General features: G+C 41.8%; 1 protein-coding gene across 2 annotated transcripts in view; it reads left to right on the top strand.

Moving 5' to 3' along the window:
- The window catches only part of LOC110524655 (contactin-1a), a 123336-nt gene that overhangs the window by 52966 nt on the left and 48601 nt on the right, over positions 1 to 21769 (top strand). The window contains exons 1-3 of one of the 2 annotated variants that reach the window (XM_021604512.3): positions 5348 to 5663; positions 12956 to 13093; positions 21523 to 21561. In XM_021604512.3, the coding sequence (XP_021460187.2) occupies positions 13036 to 13093; positions 21523 to 21561 (97 nt within the window). In that variant the 5' untranslated portion in view covers positions 5348 to 5663; positions 12956 to 13035. Of the gene's footprint in view, positions 1 to 5347; positions 5664 to 12955; positions 13094 to 21522; positions 21562 to 21769 lie in introns of those variants that run through there. The other variant, XM_021604503.3, reaches the window with a different exon arrangement.

Below are 21769 nucleotides of genomic sequence, written 5' to 3'. Positions count from 1 at the left end.
AAAGTTCTTATCTTTAGACTGATTGCACTATTTATCACCATGGCAGGGTAATCTGGTAAAGTGTTACATCTAAAAGATGAATTGCTATGAGTAATGCATTCAGTACTGTAGTAATGCAAGTCTCGCTTGCCAGACTCATGGCACTCCAGACAAGGCGGCTATGTCCAAAAGACAAAACCCCGTCCAATACAGTGCCTTGCGAAAGTATTCGGCCCCCTTGAACTTTGCGACCTTTTGCCACATTTCAGGCTTCAAACATAAAGATATAAAACTGTATTTTTTTGTGAAGAATCAACAACAAGTGGGACACAATCATGAAGTGGAACGACATTTATTGGATATTTCAAACTTTTATAACAAATCAAAAACTGAAAAATTGGGCGTGCAAAATTATTCAGCCCCTTTACTTTCAGTGCAGCAAACTCTCTCCAGAAGTTCAGTGAGGATCTCTGAATGATCCAATGTTGACCTAAATGACTAATGATGATAAATACAATCCACCTGTGTGTAATCAAGTCTCCGTATAAATGCACCTGCACTGTGATAGTCTCAGAGGTCCGTTAAAAGCGCAGAGAGCATCATGAAGAACAAGGAACACACCAGGCAGGTCCGAGATACTGTTGTGAAGAAGTTTAAAGCCGGATTTGGATACAAAAAGATTTCCCAAGCTTTAACCATCCCAAGGAGCACTGTGCAAGCGATAATATTGAAATGGAAGGAGTATCAGACCACTGCAAATCTACCAAGACCTGGCCGTCCCTCTAAACTTTCAGCTCATACAAGGAGAAGACTGATCAGAGATGCAGCCAAGAGGCCCATGATCACTCTGGATGAACTGCAGAGATCTACAGCTGAGGTGGGAGACTCTGTCCATAGGACAACAATCAGTCGTATATTGCACAAATCTGGCCTTTATGGAAGAGTGGCAAGAAGAAAGCCATTTCTTAAAGATATCCATAAAAAGTGTCGTTTAAAGTTTGCCACAAGCCACCTGGGAGACACACCAAACATGTGGAAGAAGGTGCTCTGGTCAGATGAAACCAAAATTGAACTTTTTGGCAACAATGCAAAACTTTATGTTTGGCGTAAAAGCAACACAGCTGAACACACCATCCCCACTGTCAAACATGGTGGTGGCAGCATCATGGTTTGGGCCTGCTTTTCTTCAGCAGGGACAGGGAAGATGGTTAAAATTGATGGGAAGATGGATGGAGCCAAATACAGGACCATTCTGGAAGAAAACCTGATGGAGTCTGCAAAAGACCTGAGACTGGGACGGAGATTTGTCTTCCAACAAGACAATGATCCAAAACATAAAGCAAAATCTACAATGGAATGGTTCAAAAATAAACATATCCAGGTGTTAGAATGGCCAAGTCAAAGTCCAGACCTGAATCCAATCGAGAATCTGTGGAAAGAACTGAAAACTGCTGTTCACAAATGCTCTCCATCCAACCTCACTGAGCTCGAGCTGTTTTGCAAGGAGGAATGGGAAAAAATTTCAGTCTCTCGATGTGCAAAACTGATAGAGACATACCCCAAGCGACTTACAGCTGTAATCGCAGCAAAAGGTGGCGCTACAAAGTATTAACTTAAGGGGGCTGAATAATTTTGCACGCCCAATTTTTCAGTTTTTGATTTGTTAAAAAAGTTTGAAATATCCAATAAATGTCGTTCCACTTCATGATTGTGTCCCACTTGTTGTTGATTCTTCACAAAAAAATACAGTTTTATATCTTCATGTTTGAAGCCTGAAATGTGGCAAAAGTTCGCAAAGTTCAAGGGGGCCGAATACTTTCGCAAGGCACTGTATCTACGTATCTATCGTCTTACAAATCCTTGCCGCTCTTGCCCAGCACTTTGCCGTAAATGGTGACTGGATTATGTCCCCAATGGAGAGCAAAGGCTACATCTAATTAGCTTGGTGTTTCCGGGCTACACCACCTTGTATTATTTTTCAATTGAAGTCCATCTTCATCTAATGTTTGTGAAATTAGAAACTTAATGGAGCTCATTCATGAACTAATAATCGAGCCAGCTTCACAGTTCCGTTTCCACTTTAAGTGTCGTGCCACTGAGAGTTGTAAAGAGCAACCCAGAATAGGAAGTTCCACTTGGGGCACACTCTCCCGAAAGATAACTGGTATGGGATGAAGGGAATACTTTACCCCTGAATAGGTTTGACAGACTATGTAGGCATTGAATTAGAACAACCCAGGGAGGAAGGCTTTGTCACGTTCGTCATAACGATGAGACCAGGGTGATAAGAATACATACTTCTTTTAATGGAGAATAAACACTGAACAATCTCTACAGAAACGCCCGTGACACTATGCGCCACCACGAGTACTGACAGGCAACTCCACATAGACAATAACCCATAAAACCAAAATGGATGATAAACGATAAACAGCTGTCTCTGATTGGGAACCAATTCAGGCCACCGTAGACCTACATTTACCTAGACAATACCAAAACCACATAGATATACAAAAAAATCCTAGACAAGCCAAAAACACATACCACCCTCGTCACACCCTGACCTAACCAAAATAATAAAGAAAACAAAGATAACTAAGGTCAGGGCGTGGCAGGCTTAATGGCAGTGCTTTAGTGACATACCCATATTCATTGAATCATCTTTCACATCCTCATGTTTCAAATCACATTTGATTTGTCACATGCAGATGTTATTGCGGGTTTTTGCGAAATGCTTCAGTGTGGTAAGGATGTTCACAAGGTGCTGAGTCTTGTTCTTCATGCAAAACAAGTTTTTATTTTATCATTCAAGTCTTAAACTCTTGGATTTATACTTGTACTCAAGTGTCATCTTCAGTCAAAACAATGTCCCCGTGGGCTTGTGTCACAGCGAGCATGATGATGATGAGGAGAAGGAGGAGGCAGAGGACAAATTGAAAAAGGTGCTTCTGCACTTGAGGTGCTGCCTCTCAAAGTCTCATGGTCTGGACCCCAGCGTGGGGTATGACTATAGAGAGAGAATGTGTATATCTCTCTGATAGTGAGTGAGACAGGAGGAGGGCTTAAGAGATTAGACCTTCCCCTGTCCGCTGTGTGTATGTGTGTGTGTGTGCGTATGCCTCTCCATCTGTGTGTGTGTAGCGTCAACCCCTCGGCGAATCTACTCTCTCTGCGCTGCGGGGAGGCGTCTTCAATGGCAGCGTATTTGCAGGATGCTACCGTCCTGCTCCTCTCCGTCAGGGAATTAGGCTTTACTCCTCCGCCTCTCCGACTGAGAGCTTCTCTCCTCTGCTTGCCTCCATCCATCCACTGCTGCGCTCATTTGTGAGACAGACAATGGAGAGAAGGATTTATAGGACAGTTGGCAGGAAAGGCCCGTTTGAGAGGATGGTAGCGACACGGGCTGCTAAGTAGGTTCGTTTTCTCACAAACAAGCAAGAAACCACATGCTGTATGCACACACACGCACAAGCACGCTCACATATGAACACACGCAGGCACACACGAACAAGCACGCTCACATATGAACACATACACACACACACACACACACACACAAACACACACACAGTCCTCCTTCAAAAAGGAAAGAGGTGGCTACAGCAGATGGTTTTCCACTCTTATTTTGTATCCTGGTTATTTTCAGGTCCAGGATAATGACTCCAATATGTTATTGTAGGTTATGGATATGGATATTCATCGCACCAATGAATGTAACCCCTCTGAAGGACTAAATATAATTAAGCAGAATGCTCGTGGCTTATTTTATTATTCTGTTAAACGGTTTTCTCTCTCTGTGGTTTAGGCAAAGTTAATCTGTGGCCTAATGTTGAATTCATTCCCTTTAATCCAATAATGTAATGAATGGGACTAGGCACTCGGAAGCCTCGACATAGATTCATCTGTTTATTGTTTGTCTCGGTTTAGCCGGCTAATGTAAATGGCATTGACGCCCTCTCTGCGATTCATTGCACAGTAATGTTCAATATTTTCATAACGTCACTTAAGGCCCCTCTTGGAAAAATTACGTATTTATTTTCTATTCTTTCTATTCTAGACATGCATGATGCATTAGACTACATTTTTGTAGTTTTGAAGTTCCTATTTCTTTACACTTTTTGTATTAGTCTTCAACATAACTCTTCCTGATCGTGGTCTGGGACTATGCACCTAAAGTATATCTGTCTGGAAGCACCGATCCATCTGTTGATGTGTCATTCTTAGCTACTGATTAGTTATGTTGGGTGAACCCGTAGTTACTGGTGAGTGTAGGGGTTAAGATGTCTATTGTGTTTTGGGCCTGATGCTTGTCACTGCTATCCTATACTATTCTATGGAGACCACTTAGCTGCTATCTTCTCAGACCAGAGGTGGCTTAACGTATTTGAGCTGTGTGCCTTTTTCCTCTGAGAGTTCAGTCCTCCTTTTGACATTTTGCCTTAAGCTCATTAACCATGTTTGGGTTTATAATGGCAATCTTTCCATACCTCAAGTCAATACCTCGATACAACACCTCGATACCCATGGGTTACTGATCTGGAGTGTCTGTTTAGTAAATAGTACAGAGGAGTGTGTTTATGTGTTTGTGTGTGGGCACATGCGTGTGTGCGTCCATGTGTGTGTGTCGTCCGTGTGTGTGCACATGCGGGTACATGTGTGTGTGACTACCGGATTGAAAGTTCATCCCAGTTCACATTACACTTATCAGTGATTAGCCCTGTGGAAGAAAATGTACCGCACAGCCATTTACCCCCAGTCCGACATTTAATAGACATGATTACAGAGTTAATTGTGAGTGGGGACCGTAAGAACCAAGAGAAAGGTCAAGTGAATAATGAAGCAGTCTATTCTTATTTACAATAACATTTACTCCGAAATGGCACAATCAATTATTTGACACTAATCTCTATTGGGCACAAAATAATCTGAAACACAACAAAAACAAACAGCAAATGCATCCAACAAGTTTGTAGAGTCACAAGCTTTATGTAATCATTGCGTGCTAGGAATATGGGACCAAATATTAAACTTAAGTGAATAAGTGGATTTGTCCCAATACTTTTGGTTCACCCGATTTGGATTTTTAAAAAATACTCGCAAATTACAGCTGACAGTCTGCACTTTAACCTCATCGTCATTGTTTCATTTCAGTACAGAGCCAAAACAACAAAACATTTGTCTCAGTCCCAAGACTTTCAATGCTCACTGTATGTGTGAGTGGGAACAGTAAGAACCGATGGGAGCATAATCAGTAGAGAAAGTTCAAGTGAACAAAGAACTGTGTCTCCATGGTGATGAGACAGTTACTATCATATACGAGATGAATCATGAATGGACCGTATATAGGTTTAAATTATTACCTCACTCCAGTCCAGCAACATCTTTAGCAGTGAAATTGGCTCATACATAAAATAATATATTATCACGTACCAGTTACTCAGATTCCTGGTTAGTGACATTTCAAGAACTTGAAAGGCTTGATATTCTATACTTCGAGTCATGACTTCACTGATAGGTAGATTGAGAAAATCAGATACTCTATTTTTCGAAACAGCATTGCTTTGTGTTGCCCTTAGAGGAGTCTACGTAATAGAACGGAAATTCCAACACGCTGATATTCTTGACGCTTCCAAACAGAGGAGTCTACAGCCATGATTTAGGGCGAAGCTACTGTGGTGCTGACTGTAAGAGCATGCATAGGGCTACGGGATTTATGTATAGCCTAGGCTAGCATTAAGCTTGAATGCTTTGGCATGCGTTGAAGGAATGGTTGTGTGCTGGTGTTATTGATATACAGGTCAGCTGGTGTGTGTAGCCTTTGTGGCCCGAAAGGCATTATGTTGACTGGGAGAGCCGGATAAATAGCTTACATTATATTAGCGTGACAAGTGGAGACTGAAGAGAGTGAGTGACACAGAGAACGAAGCATGTCGGGGCTGTCTACGATGGGATTGCGTCACGATACTACGCCTTCTGTTTGGGGCATTATTTTCAGTAGCCTAGTCAGTGGGATGTGTACCATACTGTGCCACAGGCTAGTAATAGCCTACACTTGGTTTTATAAAGCAGCTGTTATGAATGTGCCAATGAAATCAGTAATCAATCCAGTTCTTGACAGTTGTGTGTATTAGGTTTATTACTTTATCTAGCATCATATTTCTTTGTCTTATCCGTCCTCTTACCAAACTACCACTGGAGCTACTGCAAAGTACTTTTGCATGGATTGCTACTAGCGTTAGCGCAATGACACGCTAGCTGTTCCCATAGACTTCCATTTATTGAGCCAACGTCTATCCATTTAAATGCGCGTCTCGGCAGAAATATTTCTTTAAATATAGTTACATTATTTGTTGCAGTGGTGGCAATCATTTATTTGAATGAATATAGGGTAAACAACGGAGAAGCTTCCCTATGCTACAGGATGGGAAGCCGGGTCGGGAAACAAGGGAAGCAATTTAAAGCCTCTAAGCAGTTGTGTGGATGCGGTTAGAAGTTATGTGGTTGAGGTTAGAAGTTGCCTTCACCCCTTACTGTATCAAGGCTGAATTGGAGTGATGTAGATTATGGAGGCCACATTTTTACCAGCTGTTGCTCATTTTATATTCACAAGTCAATTCTTTTTGATAATTAATTCATAGGGGAGGGCTATGACATGCAACAAAGACTGAGACCAGAATGGAGTACTACAACACGGTAGTAGTACTTTCTCTGACACATTTTTAAATGTGGATAGTTGAAAAGCATTGATTCAACATCAACATGCTTTTGGCTGATGGTGTACACTACAGAAGGTACCTATTAGACAGAAAACGGCGGAATACACATTATTTCCACATAAACTTTTAACCTAAATCCAGTGACATATTGAATTAGAATTGAATAAATGATGAATCCTACTGACTTCTCAACCAAATGTAAATCAACACTAGTGGGGTAAACACTGTGGGGAATGATCGACAGACCCTTCCGACCAAAATAATTGAAGCATAATGTTCTTACACTCAGACTACTGGTTTGTAAGACTCTGCAGCCTCACAACCATGTTATTAGTATGCACAGCTTGACATCGTTTCTCTCCTTGCAATTCAGTCCAATCAATATACTGTATGTCTCCTTCTTTCCTTTTTTCTCGTTATACATTCTCTGCAGCATTTGGACAAAATGTTCTCAGAATGACCACACAATAATGTTCTGTATGATGATATACTGGCCATTCTCAACTTCCTCTCGTGTGTGAGGACCAACATACATTCTTGACAAACATGTACAATAGCAAATAGCAAGGGGACCACATTGAATACCCCACGTTTGTGGTCAGTTCATAAACAAAGAATGTCTCGCTATAAACTTTGACCCCAGTGGTCACTCACGCCCTTTCTGATTGAGACCCATCCTGTTTAAACCTCTTCTTGGCATCCTCTATCACAGGATTAGTTGAAATCTGATCCCTCTCTCTCTATCTCTCTCTCATAGGGAAGAACATCTTGTTTGTGAAGTTTACAACTCATATATCCACCCCTACCCTCCCCCTCCTTGGCTTTGACTAGGCTGATAAGGGCTGATGTCCTCATAAACCATAAACACCCCACCTCCCACCCTCTATTATGTGGCTTAGAGTAGACCAAGCGGAGGAAAAAAGGGGGGTGGGGGGGGGGGTCGCTCTGCACCAGCGGATGCCCTGGGGTGGGGGGTGTGGGGTTCAATGGTGGGGGTGGGGAGTCTTGTTAAACCATAGCTAATGTTATTGGTTACTGGAGTGTGAAAGTAAAAAAATCTAAGAAGATCACCGAATCTGAATTGAAATCCTTGTGTTTTATACGGCATAAGGGATCCTTAAGTAATCTCAGGATTTCACACCAGAAAGTCACGATGAGAGACCCAGCCCGGATATCTGACCACATGCAGTAATGGTGTGTCTGTGCCCGTGCGTGAGTCTGATGATAATGTTCAAGGTGTGATTTATAGAGGATGAGAAAGTGCCTTGAGGCCTGGCTGTCGCGTCCCTGACCCTCTGGCTGGTGATTTAGTGTGATAAGTGAGTTTCCTTCATCAGGTGCATTCAGACTGTTACAATAGAGGAAATTGGAGCCTGAAGAGACCATATTACTACTGATTATTAGATTCACTACCCAGTCTGCTGCTCCTCTGCTGACTCTTTGATTCTAGCGCATACTGAGATACATACCCAAGGACACCTATCGTAGAAAAAAGAAAGCCAGGCGCCGGGCACTCAGGTGTCTGCTTAAATGTTGAAATGAATTTGAGGGACTAACAACTATTCAGGCTGTAATAGGTCTATGTGAGATATATATTTGATAGATCTATTCTAGAATCTGCCTCTGCATATCCTCTCCTAGGTGCACTTCTTAAATTCATTCATGATTCATAACTTAATAATGCTGTGAAAAATGAGGATCTTGTTTGCGGCATATGAGAGTCTCTGGGTTGTTGTGGGCCTGGAATTAATGACCTGGTGCTGGATCAAACTGTATTCATGAACTGTCTCAGAGTAGGAGTGAAACTGATCCTAGATCCTACTTTAAGACTATTAATACAGGCCTAGGTCCCCAACAACAATGGCGTTCCGGACTAAAATTAGAGTTTGCATGGTTTTTATCCACGGTCACAAAAGGCCCCTGCAAACACACAATTGCTCCCTTTCAAATGTGTTGCTAGGATACGAGCGCAGCAGAGACTAAATCCCCTCTGTGTTTCGTTTCTCCAGCTGCAAAGCTCAGACATTATGTTATGTTATGTGTGTGTTGGAACCAGTTCAGGGAACAGAACAGAAAAACGGAGAAAAATAAATAAATAAATCACATAAGTGATCTATACTGTTCCGGAACAGAACTGTCATTTTACAAGCATGGGAAACATTTCAGAGATTTAAAAAGGAACAGAAAGGAACTATATAAACCTTTAGTTTTTTGTTGTTGGTTCGAACCAGTTCAGAAAATGTGTTTTGTTGGTCAGAACAGTGGAACGGAACAAAAAAAATGATGATTCTGCTCAGAACGAAAGGATTCATTTTGGTTCCAACCCTTGCTGAAGATAGGTCATTAGCTCGGCATACAAATCGATTGTCTGATTAATTGTTTCTGATTTATGTTATTTATTAGTCGATTTTCAAGTGTCAGCATTTCAAGTGCCCGTTTGGTACTTTTAAAGTAGTCCTCTGAAAAGTGTGTATTTGATGCTTAGAAATCCGTATCTAATTCAACATTATTGATAACAATACAAATGCTTTTATTATCTGATGAACCAGCATGCAATCCATTGTTTTTAAACCCCTAATGGTGTTTCATGAATCCTGCCTAGTGCCTTGGGATGAGCATCATTACCTGAGCCTGTCTGTCGCTATGGCAGACGTCTCCAGGGAAACCAGGAAGATGCTGTTCTATTCTGCTGTTCCGCTGTCTGTAAGTAGTGCATTCTAGAGTGTTGCTGAAACAGCTGTTGCTTGTCATATTGTGTTTCCTTGGCGATGGGTTGATCATGTCACTGTACGCTCCAGGTAGTCTCTGACTCTGGGGGACACATAGTGACTGAGTGTTCAGCTAAAACAGCACTTAGGGAGGGTGGTTGCTAGTGACAACCATGGACCTGTCAATCATGGTGTTGTCGACCTGTTAGGAAAGACAGGGAGCTGGTCTCCTGCTGTGGTACCTAGAAGGCTGACATGATCAGTACTGTTGTTCAGGGCCAATGACATGAATAGTGGAAAGGATACTAGTACTGAATGTTCCAGAGTTGTCTTACTGGGCATGACTAGTGCTGTTCATTTGTAGGTTATGACATGTAGTCAATTGATTCACTCAAGCCCTTTGCCCTCAGAACAGCCTCAATTTGTCGGTGCCTAGACTCTACAAGGTGTCAAAAGTGTTCCACCGGGATGCTGGCCCATGTTGACTCCAATGCTTTAGTTGTGTCACGTTGTCTGGATGTCCTTTGGGTGGTGGACCATTTTTGATGCACACAGGAAACTGTTGAGCGTTGCCCATTCACCCTCTGAATGGCACACATACACAATCCATGTCTCAATTGTTGCAAGACTTAAAAATCCTTCTCCCCTTCTTCGATGTTATGACCATATTATAACAGGTTATGTCTGCATATTATGACATGGTTATCACCTTGTCATAACGTGTTATGGTGCTGGGTGTCAAGTAAAGTGTTACCATATGTGACTCACCACCTGGATTCGGTCTTATGTAGCAACATTTGAATTTCTGTTTTTTACATTAGCTAAAAGTAGAGACTCAGAGCTACAAAATGGTATATCATACACTGCATTTGAGGAAACATTGAGAAAGTAATTCTGCTTTGAAAGTTGATCAACTTGTTAACTCACTTTTGAGAAAACCGTCTTTCAACATTTTGGTACTACTATTGGAGAGCCCTTCTTTGTCTACACCTGTTCAGCGTTGTTCACACCCTCTTAGGCCTTAACCCCACCCATCTCTTTATAACCAGCTACTTCCAGACATCTAAGAGAGATAGAACAGCTCACTGAAAATTACTAACCCTATTGCTCTGTGGTTTTGCGTTCAGAGCACACACTGGACGCTCTGGCCAATAAGTAGGGTTGTTCCGAAAGCTCTGACTTTACAACTACAGTCAAGCACCCAAGCTAACTGGCTAACATTGGCTAGCGAACGTTACTTCCAGACGCATAATGAGGGCACACCCCACTCTGACCATTTTACTTTTTGCCTTTTTTTTTTCTCCCCAATTTCGTGGTATCCAATTGTTTAGTAGCTACTATCTTGTCTCATCGCTACAACTCCCGTACGGGCTCGGGAGAGACGAAGGTTGAAAGTCATGCGTCCTCCGATACACAACCCAACCAAGCCGCACTGCTTCTTAACGCAGCGCGCATCCAACCCGGAAGCCAGCCGCACCAATATGTCGGAAGAAACACCGTGCACCTGGCTTGGGGTCATTGTCCATTTGGAAGACCCATTTGCGACCAAGCTTTAACTTCCTGACAGATGTCTTGAAATGTTGTTTCAATATGTCCACATAATTTTCCACCCTTATGATGCCATCTATTTTGTGAAGTGCACCAGTTCCTCCTGCAGCAAAGCACCCCTACAACATGATGCTGCCACCCCCGTGCTTCACGGTTGGGATGGTGTTCTTCAGCTTGCAAGAATCCCCCCTTTTCCTCCAACCATAACGATGGTCATTATGGCCAAACAGTTCTATTTTTGTTTCATCAGATCACAGGACATTTCTCCAAAAAGTACGATCTTTATCCACATGTGCAGTTGCAAGCCGTGGTCTGGCTTTTTTTATGGCGGTTTTGGAGCAGTGGCTTCTTCCTTGCTGAGTGGCTTTTCAGGTTATGTCGATATAGGACTCGTTTTACTGTGGATACAGATACTTTTGTACCTGTTTCCTCCAGCATCTTCACAAGGTCTTTTGCTGTTGTTCTGGGACTGATTTGCACTTTTCACACCAAGGTACCAAGGTATCTCTTGGAGACAAAACGCTTCTACTTCCTGAGCGGTATGACGGCTGCATGGTCCCATGGTTTTTATACTTGCATACTATTTTTTGTACAGATGAATGTGGTACCTTCAGGCATTTGGAAATTGCTCCCAAGGATGAACCAGACTTGTGGTGGTCTGCAATTTTTCTATTTTCATTTTCCCATGATGTTAAGCAACGAGGCACTGAGTTTGAAGGTAGGCTTTGAAATACATCCACAGGTACACCTCCAATTGACTCAAATGATGCCAATTAGCATATCAGAAGCTTCTAAAGCCATGACATCATTTTCTGACATTTTCCAAGCTGTTTAAAGGCACAGTCAACTTAGTGTCTGTAAACTTCTGACCCACTGGAATTGGGATAAAGTGAGTAATAAGTGAAATAATCTGTCTGTAAACAATTTTTGGAAAAATTACTTGTGTCATGCACAAAGTAGATGTCCTGACCGACTTGACAAAACTATAGTTTGTTAACAAGAAATGTGTGGAGAGGTTGAAAACGAGTTTTAATGATTCCAAACCTCAGTGTTTGTAAACTTCCAACTTCAACTGTATATACTGAGATCATGTGACACTTAGATTGCACATAGGTGGACATTATTTAACTAATTATGTGACTTCTGAAGGTAATTGGTTGCACCAGATATTATTTAGGGGCTTCATAGCAAAGGGGTGAATACATATGCACGCACCACTTTTCCATTTTTATTTTTGTATATATTTTTTTTGAAACAAGTAATTTTTTTCATTTCACTTGACCAATTTGGACTATTTTGTTATATTAAATCCAAATAAAAATCGCAATTGAACAATTTTATTCGTATGTACAGATTACGTATAATATTTGATATTAAGACACATGAAAGTTCACATGTTCGAGAAGGCATTTCTGCCAAAACAAAAACGTTCAAACAGCTCTCATGTGAAGTCGTGACTTGCGACATATGCCTAGTTTCCTGAATCGGGTTCACATATTTGCTCTTATCTTGAAGTGTATTGGATTCACTGAAATAGCTCCTTCGCCTGATGCCAAAAAGGGGCAAGAGTATTAATCTTATTGCACGGTAATACTCCTTTAAACTGTTCCTTCATGTCCATGCTCAGTCGTTTTATTTTGACTTCCCCCTGATTGGCCAATGAGAATTTCACACTGCTGGGTTAAGCTGCTTAATCAGAGCAATGTCACTGCAAGTTTGAACTGCTCAGCTCTCACGGCAATTACCAAAAAATGATTGCCATCAGAATATCTATTATATTTAGGGGTTTAAGAAGTCCATTAAAAAAAATGGCTGCCAAAGTGTATTAATACCTCCTGGTCCGAACTGCTGTTGGTTAATCCTTCATTTAATGAGGTAAAGTGAATGAAGAAAGTAATGGGCTACATGATGCAACGTTACTGTCTTATTTTAGTGGTGCAATGTGTTGTTCCATTATCCAGCAATTTTACATCTCTCCACTCTCTGTCTCTGTCTCCCTTGCAGGAAAAGCAGCCTGTCCTGCTAATGTTTCGTCATCAGCCGTGGTTCTAAGCATCACCTCAGGGGGTTCTACACAGAGCAACATGCTGCACCTCACTGTGCTCCTCCTTTTCCTCCTGTCCCTCACTTTCCCCTCCACGGGTGAGTTTCGTATGGTAATCACACTCTACGGATTTTCACACTACTGAGTCGTACTGAGCCGAGCCAAACCAAGCGGTACTGCGCTGGCCTAGTTATGCAGTCACCGTAGTTGCTGGAACTTTACTGAAAATAAAAATATCAGCGCTAGCTAGCACAGGTTAGTCCGGGCCGGCACGGTAGTGTGAAAAAGGGTAACGATCTCATCTTCAGTTCAACTGCAGGAGAAATAGAATGCGTCTGTTCATTGAATTGCTACTTTTTGGGATGCAGCCAAGGTCTAGCAACTATCCACTGCATGTGCAGGCAGATAGAAGAGAGCAGGGCTGAAAATGACCTGTCTGTGTTGTGTAACCCCAGAAAACCCCTTCAGAAGTTTAGATTTCAATTCAGCTGAAACAAAGAATGTGTTGTTTGGACTCTGGCGTTCTCACTACTTCCCAACACATATCCTTCAAACAGATTGGGATAGTGGAGATTACGTTTGTTCATAGGAAGAGGTGTGTGAGTCATGCTTCGAATTCACCCGAAGGCAATGACAACAGGGTGTGTTTGTGTGTGCCTGGCCCAGCGCATCACATTGTGCTGTATGCCTGCCTGATCCGGCCTCCTCTGAAACACAACAACAGACCAGCATGCATAAATGGGTCATCCCTATGGCTAAGGGACATCGCTTTGACATAGCCGTTGAGAGCCAACAAGGAGGAAGTTAGCCTGATGATTAATTTAATGTCGTTGTTGTAGTTACGTAAACTACAACATAGTCAAGACCGTGGAGAAGGGGAGGGCTACTGTCTCTTTGGGCAGAGGTCTGATAATCGTTGTTGACCATAGAAGTAGAGTCACTAGAAGGGACAAAGTCCATCACAGAACATTGACTTGAATAGGAATGTCTGTTCTAGTAATTTCATTTTTTTGCTGTTGACAAGCTGATTCTCCACCCTACTAAGGCTCTTATTGGACAATGCCTCAGTACTGTATGTCTCATGTCATGTTACATGATGTGACATCCAACTCGAGCCTGAAATATCTTTGCACAAAGAAAATGCAGCATCATTCTCCAGTGTGCAGATTTCTATATTTCTTTCATCACATCAAACCCAAGCTGACCATGTTGAAGATGGGAGAGAGAAATCTCTCATCTCAGTGTGATTGTTTGCATGGCCCTAGTCTGTAGCCTTCAGTACACGTCTGCTGTCAATGCCCAATCACCGTGATTGTCACACATTCCATAATGCAACAAGAGACAGAAATGTATGGAGCAGTGTAAACTGCATTTTAAACTATGTAAAACAAAACAGAGACAGAAGACACTGGCAACAGCACAAATACAACAGCAAACAAACTGTGTGTGTGTGTGTGTGTGTGTGTGTGTGTGTGTGTGTGTGTGTGTGTGTGTGTGTGTGCAGGAATGTATGTGGAGTGTATAAAGTAAAACAACAAGCTTCCTTATATAAAGCAATGCAAACTAGTGATATCGGGTGAAAACTAGAAAAAGCTACAGTACAAGTCAAAAGTTTGGACACACCTACTCATTCAAGGGTTTTTCTTTATTTTTATTTTTTTCTACATTGTGGAATAATAGTGAAGACATCAAAACTATGAAATAACACATATGGAATCATGTAGTAACCAAAAAAGTGTTAAACAAATCAAAATATATTTTTAGATTCTTCAAAGTAGCCACCCATTGCCTTGAAGACAGCTTTGCACACTCTTGGCATTATCTCAATTCTGTTAATCTATTTGTCCTTTGAACTCCATAGTATTACCATAGTCCAACACAGAGAGAAAAGTACAACGAATCAACTATTTTCTGGCGGCAAAGGTAAACAAGCTTTGTGCCGGTAATAAAACCCAACACGCAGCTTGAGTTTCCTGACAAGGTTCAAATCAAATTGTATTTGTCACATGCGCCGAATACAGTGAAATGCTTTAAGAAGTTTCGAGTGGTGAAGCTCAACTTCTCATCCACCCAAACTCCCAAATATTTGTACATTATTACTTGCTCTATAGAATGTCCTTCCAAAGTAGTAATTCTATGGGTTTTTTGTGTGTTTATTATTGGAAAATACAGTGCATTTTGTTTTAGAGGAATTCAGAGCAAGCTTCAAATCGTACCGATTCTATTGATGTTAAAAGCTGTTTGAGCTTTTTCAGAAGCCAAAGTTAAACTGCTGACACTTGAATAGAGAACAGTGTCATCCGCATAAAAATGTACATCAGCTGTCTCAATGTCTCCCAATGTTGTTAATATAGATAATAAACAGCAGGGGACCTAAAATGTATCCTTGAGGCACACCCGAGCACAACTGTCTGACTTACAACCATCTGCCTTTGACAGGTAGTTCTCAAACCACTCCAGAGCATGACAAGTAATCCCAATACACTTCAATTTCTGCACCAAGACAGTATGGTCCACAGTGTTAAATGCTTTTGATAAGTCTATGAATACAGATAAACAATGCAGCTTATTATCCAGGGCACAGTGAATATCATTCAAAACCCTAAAAGTTGCTGTGACAGTGCTGTGGCTATACTTGAAAAATTATTGTGCACCACTCAAAATACTATTTTCCTGGAGGTGTGCCTTAAACTGCTTATTGACTAAGGACCTTTGCCAGAACAGACAATTTAGATATAGTTATTCAGTAGAGTGGGACCACCTCCTTTCAAAAGAGGTAGTACAAATGCTGATTTCCACAACTTGGGGATTTCATTACATTCTATGGTGAGGTTAAAGATGCATGTTAAAGGGGGAGCAATGATGTCTGCAGCTAATTGTAGTAGGCGGGGGCCTAGATCATCAGGGCCAGGGGATTTTTTAAAACATGAATTGCTCTCAGGGCTCTATGCACCTCTGAGACAGAATAGGGCGAGCATTTCACAGGGTGCTCATGTTAACCTTTTAACCCTATCAACTAATCCGCCTGCATCAAGAAAAACTGCCTGCATAAATTACCACCTGTGAGTCAACCAGCAGTTGTTTAAGGAGCTGTGCTTCTTGTTTACACTCTAAATCATTCACTACTTGCCAAATTTGGAAGGATTATTCAGATTATCAGCGGGAGAACTGAGGTAGTGGTCTGCTTTCAACTTTCGGGGTCATAGCCACACCCTGATTCTGAAGGCATTTAAAAGCCATCCAATCATCAGTTGAATCAGACCTTCTTGCTTTAGGTCATCTGAGAACCAAGGAATCTGCACTTACTTCTGTATTATTTGAATGGACATGCTTGTTGCGTACTTCCTGGAATGCTTTGTGGAAGTAAGAAAAGCTAATTCAACATCAGGGACGAATTCAACTCTATTCCAGGCAATATTCAAAACATAATGTAAAAAAAAACCTGAGTATCAAACTGCTTCCAGTTTCTTTTCATGATGATACACAGGAGGTAGTTTAGGAATGTTACCATCCTTTACACAAGCAGCAGCACAGTGATCACTTATATCAGTTACACCAGCAGCATTAAAACAATGTGGAGTGTTGGTTGAAGTAAGATCAATCAAAGAGGATTTCAGAGGACACTTTGCATTCAATCTTGTTACATTGTTAAGAATCTGAGTAAGATTATAGGTAAATGCATAGATTCTTGAGTTGGTCAGAGCTGGATGTCAACCAGTCTATGTTCAGGTCACCCATAAGCACAATTTCAGATTTGACATTGGCGTTGATGGTTACAATGTCTTTGTCAGCGCTAGATTGTCCGAGGCAGGTTTCAGAAAGCATAAATACATCTGGGTCTGCAGTTTTTATCCAGATATTCACAAGATCAATTATTGCAATACGATTTATGTGCCACTCTGACTTTTTAATTCAGATGGGGTAGAGCTGTCAGGACCTGGGTTAGATTGCACATTTCCTGACGGTAAAATATTTCGATTCACAAACAGTACTAGAACCATAGTCCAGAGCAGTGGTTCCCAAAATTGTATAGTCCCGTAACCCTTCAAACATTCAACCTCCAGCTGCGTACCCCCTCTTGCACCAGGGTCAGCGCACTCTCAAATGTAGTTTTTTTGCTATCCTTGTCAGCCTTCCACACACACACTACAGTATACGATACATTTATTAAACAGCTCGTGGGAAGTGACAAAGAGCTCTTATAGGACCTAATAATAATAATCAATAATTTTGCTCTTTATTTAGCCATCTTACATATAAAACTTTTTGTTCATCAATAATGGTGAATATCTCACCATAGGCTAATGAAAAGGGTGTGCTTGAAAGGATGCATATAACTGCAATGTTGGGTTGTATTGGAGAGAGTCTCAGTCTTAGACTCAGTCTCAGTCTTTCCACACACAGTCTGTGCCTGTATTTAGTTTTCATGCTAGTGAGGGCCGAGAATCCACTCTCACACAGGTATGTGGTTGCAAAGTGTCTTAACAGCGCGATTTGCCAAGCGCAGATACACTGACCGCAGCCCGATCCAGAAATCTGGCAGTGGCTCCTGATTAAATGACATTTTCACAGAACCGCTTGTTGCAATTTCGATGAGGCTCTCTTGTTCAGATATCGGTAAGTGGACTGGAGGCAGGGCATGAAAGGGATAACGAATCCAGTTGTTTGTGTCATCTGTTTTGGCAAAGTACCTGCATAATTGTGCACCCAGCTCACCCAGGTGGTTCGCTATATCACATATGACATTGTCCCTAAGCTTGAGTTAATTTCATAGCCTCAATTTTGTCCCGCACATTGAATATAGTTGCGGAGAGCCCCTATAATCCTAGATTCAGATCATTCAGGCGAGAAAAAACATCACCCAGATAGGCCAGTCGTGTGAGAAACTCATAATGCATGCGATCAGACAAGTGAAAATGATGGCCAGTAAAGAGAACTTTAAGCTCATCTCACAATTTAAAAAAAACATGTCCCTTGATAATCAGCGCACTTCTGTGTGTTGTAAAAGCATTACATGGTCGCTGCCCATATCATTGCATAATGCGTAAAATACACGAGTTCAGGGGCCTTATTTTAACAAAGTTAACCATTTCCACTGTAGTGTCCAAAACATATTTCAAGCTGTCAGGCATTCCCTTGGCAGCAAGAGCCTTTCGGTGGATGCTGCAGTGTACTCAAGTGGTGTCGGGAGCAACTGCCTGCACGCGCATTACCACTCCACTATGTCTCCCTGTCATGGCTTTTGCACCATCAGTACAGATACCAACACATCCTGACCACCCAAGTCCATTTGGTGTCACAAAGCTGTCTAGTAATTTAAAAATATCCTCTCACGTTGTCCTGGTTTCCAGAAGAGGATGTCTTCCTTAATTGACCCCCCGTAAACGTAACGAACATATACCAGGAGCTGTGCCAGGTCCGCGACGTCTGTTGACTCATCCAGCTGTAACGCGTATAATTCACTGGCTTGTATGCGAAGCAGTAATTGTTTCAAAACATCTCCTGCCATGTCACTGATATGTCGTGAAACAGTTTTGTTTTATGAAGTCATTGTCTATATAGTTTTTTGGGCCTTTTCCCCCAGCAGTGTCCCAGCCATATCTGCGGCAGCAGGAAGAATTAAGTCCTCCACAATAGTATGGGGCTTGCCCTGACCTGAGATATCTCTGTTTTCTTTATATTTTGGTTATGTCAGGGTGTGACATGGGTGTGTACACTAGTTTTTGTATTGTCTAGGGTTTTTTGTATGTCTAGGGTTTTTGTAGATCTAGGTGATTGGTTCCCAATCAGAGGCAGCTGTTAATCGTTGTCTCTGATTGGGGATCATATTTAGGTAGCCATTTTCCCTTTGGTGTTTGTGGGATCTTGTTCTATGTTTAGTTGCTTGTCTGCACTATTCGTATAGCGTCACGCTTTGTTATTTTGTTGGTTTATTCTGTGTTCATTCTTTAAATAAAAAATAATGTATGCATATCACGCTGCGCCTTGGTCCTATCCTTATAACGAACGTGACACCTAGCCACTCAGTAGCTCACCATATCAGACGCTTCGAGCCCCTTCTTATTAATGGTATCTGTTGCTTTTATACATGTCTTACTACTCAAAAATTGTCTTTATTCTCGCTCATTAAACTCCCGTGGCTTATTTTTCAAATTGTCATGTTTAGTTTCTAAATGTCTGCGCAAGACTGAAATAGCATGAGATTAGCTACAGTATAGTCAGGCATTTTCCCGCAAGAGAGTAACGGTTAATGTGAATGGATGTTCATTATTTGACTAGGCTACCTGTATTTGACATTGTGTTATTTCGCTGAACGCTAGATGGTTTAATTTTATTTTTGGCAGTGAAACGAGGCTACTCAGGCAAGAAAAAAAACTCACCCAAATGTATAGCCCCGTTGGAATATATAAATGTACTGTTTGAGAATGTGAAGATTGTTTTAATTTCAAATGAGAATCACATTTTTATTTTTCGTACCCCCGATGGCATTGCGCGTACCCCTGGGGAAAACCTTGTCCAGAGGAACCAGAGTCTTTAACACAACATACTTTGTATACAAAAGTATGTGAACACCCCTTCAAATTGGTGAATTTGGCTATTTCAGCCACACCCGTTGCTGACACAGGTGTAAAATCGAGTGCCCAGCCATGCAATTGCCATAAACAAACATTAGTAGGAGAATGGCCTTACTGAAGAGCTCAGTGACTTTCAATGTGGCTCAGCCACGAAGTGGTAGGCCATACAAGCTCACAGACTGCCAAGTGCTGTTTTTCGGGAGCTTCATAAAATGGAAATGCGTTCTCTGGATTGATGAATCACCCTTCTCCATCTTGCAGTCTGACGGACGAATCTGGGTTTGGCAGATGCCAGGAGAACGCTACCTGCCTGAATGCATAGTGCCAACTGTAAAGTTTGGTGGATGAGGGATAATGGTCCGGGTTAGACCCCTTAGTTCCAGTGAAGGGAAATCTTAACGCTACAATTTACAATGACATTCTAGATGATTCTGCGCTTCCAACTTTGTGGCAACAGTTTGGGGAAGGCCCTTTCCTGTTTCAGCATGACAATGCCCCTGTGCACAAAGCGAGGTCCATACAGCAATGGTTTGTTGAGATCGGTGTGGAAGAACTTGACTGGCCTGCACAGAGCCCTGACCTCAATGCCAACAAATACCTCTGGGATTAATTGGAATGCCAACTTCGAGCCAGGTCTAATCGCCCAACATCAGTGCCCGACCTCATTAATGCTCTTGTGGCTGAATGGAAGCAAGTTCCCGCAGGAATGTTACAACATCTAGTGGAAAGCATTCCCAGAAGAGTGGAGGCTGTTATAAAAGGGGGGGGGGGGGGGTCGACAACTCCATATTAATGCCCATGATTTTGGAATGAGACATTCAATGAGCAGGTGTCCACATACTTTTGGTCGTGTAGTGTATTTCAAAAGCTACATACAGTCCAGAGACATGGTTGGGGCATCAGGCCCTAAATGCATCATCCTCAGTGTAAGAGTCAAGGGTGGACAATAGCAACAGCAACATGTTCATTTACATCCTATCAATCAACATAAGAAATAACCATAGAAACTTTTCTAAGACTCAGATCTAAAATATTATGCCTTTGAGGTTGCATACTAATCACAAATATGCATAAGCTACAATAAAATAAGCTACAATGAGATAACAATAAAGTCCAAGTAATACCAATCTAAATGCATAGAAGTGCAGAGGCGTCATGCCCATAGGAGGCACCGGGGCTCAGATTTGTCCTATTTAATAAATGTATACACTATACACAGTAAATATATTTTTTACCAAGCAGTTTTACGAAGTAGGCTTTAGCTAGCCCAAATAGGTTCCCAAGCTCACCACCTCATAACTAGCTACCAAGGAGCCATTTTAGGCTATTACTCAAGTTAGAGTAGCTATCTTAGCTAGCATGCCAGCTGGCAAGGTTGGTAGACTTTAGAAAAGCAAGAAATAACCAAATGTATTGAATAATGCTCACATTCCTTTCAATCGTTTACCCCGATTTTAGCAGCGATGCAAAGAAGCATATTTTGTTTATTTTTAAAAAAAATCACCAGACAGGACGATACAGACAGCAGGAAAAGGTTGTTTCAGGTGTTTGAAAAATGCAAAATTGACCATCCATCTGCATTTACTTTGTAAGGTGTGAGTGTGTGCTGGAGCGGTGACCGAAGCTCGGGTGAGAATGGGCAAGTGGCAGGGTTGTGCCAGGTTGGGTAGTCGGGAGCGGACCGAAAGGTGGGGGACAAGCAGTGCAGCACGCCATGGGAGTAGCTTAGGTATCACACCCACTTGGGGAAGCTAGTGTCGGGAGGCTGGGTAGGAGAGGAGGCTTTTAACCAGACAGGTGCATGGTGGAGGAGCTTTCAGCAATGGCACTGGAGAGATTGTTATTCGTTTGCTTTCTCCAATCTGAAAAAAAAGATAGAGGATCTGTAATGGATTTTCTAAATGAACATGCTGACCTGCCTTGTCTCCCCCTCCCTCTTGACTCTCTTCCAGATGCATCTGTCTTCGGAGGGGAACCTGGTTTCTACGGAGGTAAGACTTGTTATGGATAATCTCAACAGAGTGTTTGTGTTTGTGTGTGTGTGTGTGTGTGTGTGTGTGTGCCTGCGTGCATGTGTTTCTTATCAGTTTGGAATAATGAGGAAATGTTGCAATGTCACCAAATCCAAGCAGAATCCAGAAACACACACAGCAATATGCAGATTTCTCAAATGGGATTTATCAGTAAGTAGCCTACTTA

This window comes from Oncorhynchus mykiss, chromosome 1 (assembly GCF_057628025.1).
Source record: "Oncorhynchus mykiss isolate SJ-2025 chromosome 1, ASM5762802v1, whole genome shotgun sequence".
Taxonomy (NCBI): Eukaryota; Metazoa; Chordata; class Actinopteri; order Salmoniformes; family Salmonidae; genus Oncorhynchus; species Oncorhynchus mykiss.
Note: the sequence above shows the minus strand (reverse complement) of the source record. Positions and strands in the feature narration are given on the sequence as shown.